This window comes from Pyrus communis, chromosome 2 (assembly GCF_963583255.1).
Source record: "Pyrus communis chromosome 2, drPyrComm1.1, whole genome shotgun sequence".
Classification (NCBI taxonomy): Eukaryota; Viridiplantae; Streptophyta; class Magnoliopsida; order Rosales; family Rosaceae; genus Pyrus; species Pyrus communis.
Window position 1 is genome coordinate 6261661 of NC_084804.1, and position 7147 is coordinate 6268807.

General features: G+C 35.5%; 1 protein-coding gene across 1 annotated transcript; it reads right to left on the reverse strand.

Annotated features, from left to right (window-relative positions):
* Nucleotides 1-3961: 3961 nt before the first annotated feature.
* Nucleotides 3962-5779, reverse strand: LOC137725753 (berberine bridge enzyme-like 8). Its single transcript, XM_068464531.1, has one exon. The coding sequence runs from the start codon at nt 5733-5735 to the stop codon at nt 4113-4115; it is 1623 nt and encodes a 540-aa protein (XP_068320632.1). The 5' UTR covers nt 5736-5779; the 3' UTR covers nt 3962-4112.
* Between the last annotated feature and the right edge of the window lie 1368 nt (nt 5780-7147).

Below are 7147 nucleotides of genomic sequence, written 5' to 3' on the forward strand. Positions count from 1 at the left end.
AGTGAGGTCTGCTTTAAAGCTCAAAGCTCGTGAAACACGTTGCTTTAAAGATCAAATAAAATCATGTTTAATTGCTAAATAACCATTCTCTAAACAATATATAATGTTAATTATTTGTAAATAATTCAATCCCAATATTCCATCAAATTAAAAAATTAAGTCCTCTGATTGATCGGTAAACATTGTCCACGCTCAATTTCGAAAACAATTTAGAGACTACTCTCTGCTAATCAGTATTTTATTTTATTTTTCTGTGTATATTTTCGAAAGTAATCTGATTTGGTGTTGTATCTGCCCTATTTTAATTTTCAACAGTCAACCCCTGTTCATGCACAATGGAGAGGAGTACGTGGAGGTACATATCCTCAATGTTTAGGGCCACAAGCTTAAAATTATTAAAGTAGTTGGGAGTCAAATAATTGAGGTTCAATCTATGGAAAGGGTTTGGGGCCACAAGCATAAAATTATTGGAGGCAGATTCTCTGTCCTCTTATTTTTCGTGAATTCTTATTTTGTGTGGTCACGGTTAAGCCACGTCAACATTTTATATATTTTTTTTTATAAAGATAATAAGACAAAAAAGAATAGTAATATAAAATGTTGACGTAAGTTAACCGTGACCACACAAACAGGAGGGCATGGGAGGGCACGGGAAGTGGGAGAGCAGAGAATCTGCCTCCAAAATTATTAATGTAGTTGGGATAATGGCGTAGCCATTAATTATTTCGTGGGAGGGTTAAGCTAAAATTATTACTATGAAATCAAATTTTCAATCTTTTATTGCCTACATAAAGTTATATAATAGTAAACTTGAAAGTAACAATTGAAGCAAGGAATTCATACTATTTTTCTAAGCTTCTAACCTCAAAACTTTCAAGTGAATAAAATAAGAAACCATTTGTAGTATGAAAGTTTTAACTTATTACCTTTAAATTATAATATTGGTTAAAGTGATGAATTTATTTAACATCTATTAGCTCTTTTTTTCCTCAAAAACAGCCTTAATATTCAAAATTTTAATTCCCTAAGTGGAATATTACAATTAAAATTATAAAATAGCTAAATGATTAATATTTGGGAAATTTTATGTAGACCTAATAAAAAGATGGGTGTAGAATGATATTATCAACTAGCGAATGAGTGGGTCGAAGTGGTCCTGAGAGCCCCAGTTGGTGGTTGGGTGGGTTGCCGGAAATCGAAAAGAGGGATTAATGGAGGGTGGAGAAGAAGGTAAAATGATAATGGAGGAGGGTTGTGGCCTTCAACGAAATCGGGAGATCGTGTTGCCTGAGCTAATTTGGGTTCGTCAGAAAAATATAGGGCTTCTGATGTTGATCTCTCTCTCTCTCTCTCTCTCAAATTTTGGTCTCTCATCAATTCCTTCTTCATCCAATTTCAAATGACTACCAGCTTTTTCATCCTTGAAAGCATATATAGCTTTTTAACTTGTCCACGTTTGGGACTGCATCCTTATTCCACGAATTGCAGGATCACACCGGTCTTTTGAGCTGCAATTTGCAAGTTTTTTATTTATGTTTTAATTGGTCCATTAAGTTTTAAGGAAACTACAAAAAATGTGTAGAGGTCTCGGGTTCGAAATCCACTGCTGGTGTGGAAGCCAGACTTGTGGTCAGAGGGGGCTGAAATGCCTCTATAAGTCTTCCTGGGCTCCGAAAGGAATTAATAACCGTGGTTTGCCACTCATTATCCTTTTTTTTTAAATTAATTTTTTTTTATTTTAAGAAAATAGTATTCGGACCAAAATCTAGTCCCATAGAGATGAGCACAAAGAACATTGATGAGATAAAGAGTAGGTCCGCGACGACAAATTTTGTAATGACAATCGGAATCATGTCCGATTACTGCCATTGTAGGTGGTTGGGAGGGTTTATGCGTTTGTTTTCTTTTTTATTTTTTTATTTATTTTTAAGTTTGTCAATTTTGTATTTGAGGGTAAAAAGGTAAGTTTGCCGAACAAAATTTTCAAGTTGGGTGTAAAAAGAGAATTATTGGGTGTAAATAAAATTTCCTTTAATATTTATAAGCTTAAAGAACGAAAACTCTCCCCATATCATAGCTCAAAGGAGCATTGTACTTGGCTCCGTCATTGAGTTGGGAGTCAAATAATTGAGGCTCAATCTATGGAAAGGGTTAAAAAAAAAAAAAAAAAAAAAAAAAAAAAAGAAAGGAGGGAGCCAAGGGTCACTTAGGCAATCTCTAATAGACAGGGTTAAAGTTTTAAAAGTAAAAAAATAGTCTGATTTATTGAAAAACTCATCACTAACTGATAACTATGTTATAATTCTATGGAATCCACTAGGTCATTATTTAACCAAAGAAGTATCAGTTTTGCAATAATTTATTCAAATACAACAGTTATATTTGAAAACATATAACGATATTTTAATTAAATTAACTAATAATTTTAAAGTACAAGCTTAAAACAAATAAATTATTAAACGGATATGTTTAGCCCCTTTGGTTAGATGAAGATGATATATGAATATGACTTGATTTTAAAATAATTTTTTATAGAACTATAATATCACATCCCGGCCCGGGCTGGATCACTTTCCGGACCCACTCCACCACCGTAGCACTATATTGTCCGCTTTGGGCTTACCATTCCCTCACGGTTTTGTTTTTGGAAACGCACGAGCAACTTCCCAGTGGGTCACCCATTATGGGATTGCTCTAGCCCTCTTCTCGCTTAACTTCAGAGTTCCTACGGAACCAGAAGCCAGTGAGCTCCCAAAAGGCCTCGTGCTAGGTAGGGATGAAAATATACATTTAAAGATCACTCCCCTGAGCGATGTGGGATGTCACATATAATTTTGGACAGAATTATGTTTTATTTTTCAGTTGTAAATGGCTTTTAAGGCCTGCGAATAGCCTCCCTCCGACTTACAGTGATAGGCAAACTGGGTTGCGGATATATTTCCTTGTTGATATATGATCACGGTATCCCTTCAGTTGAAGCAAACTCCTTTATATATGCTATTTATCTCCGCATCAAGAGAGAGAAGAAAATAGAAATGATGAGCTGCCCATATACAAGAAGAATTTTCAAAAGATATGACTTTTTTTCTTTTTTTTATTTAATGGGCCAAAATTAAATAAAGGTATACACTGTTTAATCGTGTATGTTCATCGTACATTGGACGGTTAAAAATTATAATTTTTTACTTAAAATTAAATATAAACATTACCTAATAAAAATTAACCGTATGATGTACGATGAATGGACACAATTAATTGAACTTCCGAATTCCTACAAAGAGAATCCAAAGAGGATCCTCTTCCCTTATTTTTGTCACTTAATTTTTTTTTTATATTTATATTCAATTCAACGGCCATATTAAACAAGGATGTAAAATGAGAAAATGGATAAGATCACCTCCTTTTTCTTCTTTTTGTTTAAATACTTCCCTATTTGAACATTGCAACGTATTGCCAATGTAACGCCCGCTATCTAGTATCTTGGATGGCATTAATTTTTAATAGCAAATAAAAATTACGAATATGAATAATATATATGACAAATCATCCTTCAATGGTTGCAACTCTAGTTGGCATTTTGTAAGGTTGCAGAAAGCTGCATATGATCATTTTAGTTTAGTGGTACTTATTTCTAGATTATTGGAAGTATTTATAATCTAATTACAACTGTTGTTGTGTCAAAGTTCTATAATTTAATTACAATTTACTTATCTACATTACTAATCACTATTAATATTGCCTTCAACTTTACAACATGTTGATCAAAGCAAGTTAGAAAAAAGCCAATTAGTCCCCACTAAATTTGTATGACGGAATGTCTTTAAATGAACATGTAAATTTTTTAACAAGAAGATAGAAAAGTGAAACCCCGAAAAACCTACTAATTTTTCAATTTTTGGAGTGATTTTTATTGAAACTTGTAATAATTAAGTACTAACAAATTGGAATATTGGAAGCAATATCTTTCTTCTTCTTTATTTCTTTGGCTGATTAAAACATAGAGTACAATTTTTTATTTTACAAACAATATTAAAGATATACATAAAAGAACATAACAAACAAGCTAAACAATGACCAAATCAATCATAATGCTAGTTATAACTATTTCCTCTTTAGTGTGGAAGGGTTGGGATACTTTGTTCATTCCTAAAGAAATTACCAGGATCGACCTTGGTCTTCACATTCACCAACCTATCAAAGTTATGCTTGAAGTACTTAATGCCATAAACTCTCCCCTCCAAATAGCTTGAAATGCCATTAGCATTATGGTTGATCCCAATGTCAAGATCCTTGTAGTTGTAAAAGGCTTCCCTTGGATTTTTGGAAACAAAAGGAGTCATGTACATGTGGAGCTTTCTTGTCAATTCAATATAATGATCTGCTGCCTTGGTCCCTAGTATGTCCCAGTTTGTTGCATACTGAACCTTCCAAAGATTCCCAGCTCTATGAGGAAATGGAGTTGCCGACGCCGATATCTCACTCATTTTTCCGCCGTAGGGGTTAAAGGTCAACATTGGTGCCTCAAGCTCAATCATTTTCTGAAAAATCCACTTCAAACCAGTTTTTGGAATTGGTTTTTTGACATAGTCTGATTTTCTCTTCAAGCGTGTAAGAACTTGAGGTGTTCTAGAAAGCAAAGCTTCAGTAGCAGTCCCAGTTGGGAAGCTCGTCCAGAAAAGCACAGATTGAGCCCAGCTCATTTCGGCGCAATCAGATTGCTTCAAACCCAATTCAGGGAAGCTCTTGTTCATGATTGAAAGGAGCCTCTCAGAGTCTCGGAGAAACATGGCAATAAATGAAGCCCTAAGAGTCTTATTGTTTCCTCCACTATTATTTGAACTAGTAACATTTACAACATCCATGGTAAGCCTGATGAACAAGTCATCGTCAAGCTTATCCGCGATATATTGCCAACGGTAGACAATGTCTGTCGCATTTTGTTCCAGGATTCTTGAAACCCTGAAAACAGTAACTATTTCTGGAACGCGTACAAGATTAATTTTATACGCGATCACAACTCCAAAGCTGGCTCCTCCGCCTCCTGTAACGGCCCAAAAAAGGTCTTCTCCCATTGATTTTCGGTCGAGAAGTTCACCATGCACATTCACAAGTTGTGCATCAACTATGTTGTCAACTGACAAGCCGTACTTTCTCATCATATTACCATATCCACCGCCACTGAAATGGCCTCCAACGCCAACTGTAGGGCAAACACCAGCGGGAAAGCCATGGGTTTTGCTTTTCTCGGCAATTCTATAGTAAACTTCACCAAGAGTAGCCCCCGCCTGGACCCATGCAGTCTCGGATTTGATGTCTACGTGGATGGACCGAAGATTAAACATGTCGAGGATGAAGAATGGAACTTCAGCCACGTACGATACACCCTCGTAATCATGGCCTCCACTTCTAATCTTCATTTGGAAGTTATGGATCTGGGCACAAACAACGGATATTTGCACGTGGGACTCATGCAATGCAGTGAGGATGAGGAAGGGTTTTCGGGTTGTAGATGTGTTGAATCGGAGGTTTCGGATGTAAGATTCCAAAACGGATGAGTAGGAAGCATTGTTGGGAGAGTAAATTGCTGGGGCAATTGGGTGAGAAGGTTGGGAATGGTTTAGAAGGCAATGAACAAAGTTCTCAGGATCAGCTGAAGTTGCCCATGAAGTAGATAGAACCAAAAGAACTAAAAGCTGTAAGATATGTGGAAGCCTTGGAAATGCCATTTGTAGCATATATTTTGAATGGAAATTGTTTTTCGTTTGTATGTATATGACTTATCTCTAGATGTGGGTTGGTATTTATAGGAATTGGATCCTCTTCGAGGCAATGCCTCGAATGCTCTGATCGGATAACACGGATCGTTGGATTTCAATCCAACGACTACAATTATTATAACTTTTAGAGGAATCTTTTTGTTTGTAGCTGTTAGATCAAAATCTAACGATCTGTGTTGTCCGATCAAGAGGATCCCGATGCATTGCCTCGAATAGGATCCAATTCAGTATTTATAAAGGATATGGGTTTGACCGTGACAATTTCCCAAATTATGAATAGGAATTATGTACGTCACCTCCACCATTTTGACCTGTCGTCTGTAGAAAATTCAAAGCAAAAAATAAATATTAAATTATTTCTGTGATCATGTTAGTACAAAATTAAGGCTGTATGACTTGAATGAGGATCCTCTCCGGATCCTTTTGTGAGGGTACTAGAGATTTTCAAATTGTGTCTGTTTATTGTACATTATGCAGTTAGTTTTCATCAGATACTATTCATATTTAATTTTAAATAAAAGTATTTAAAATGATTTCTGACTGTACGATGTACGATGAACGAACACGATTTAAGGATCTCAGGATCCTCACAAAGAGGATCCGAAGAGGATCATCATTCGTATAACTTGCAACTACATCTACATATATGCAATATTATATGCTTTTGTAATTTGGAGGAAAATAATTAAGGTCATCTCCAATCGACTCGACTAAAGGGCTATAAGGCTAAAAATAGTTTGAAATGACACAAAAACTATCTCTAACCAAGGGCTAGGCCAAAGGACTTGTGAGCCCCATCGGGCCAAAACCACCAAATCAAGCCGGCCAGCTGGCCATTTCCAGCTAGCCAGCCAACCCAATAAGCCCAGCCCACTTTATTTTTATTTTTTTGGACAAATTTTTTTTCTACATCATTTCTCACACACTTTTCACCATTTCATACTATCTTACCTTATTTTATTTCAATTTTTCACATCTATTCTCTTCCAATAATCTTTCCTTTAATTTTTTCAATAATTTTCAAATGGCCACCTCTTTCAATAATCTTTTAATATGTTCGAAAATCTTATTTTAATATGGTAATTTAATTTAATTAACTATACTAATTCAATTAAAATAATAAATTATGTTTGGCCTATAACCCTTTGACCTTCTTGGTTAGACATTGTTTTTTGTCAAAAGGCTATTTTGGCCTACCGCCATTTGGCCCCCTCGGTTGGAGATGATATAAAATATGATCTGACACTGTTCATTAAGGTATAATTTTTTGCAGGACTATAGGACTAAACATAGCTCTCTGATCCTCTTACGGTTGAAGCCTAAGTGGCATGCGGAAGGGTTAGATTTCTTGGTAAGGAACTAACTTGGGG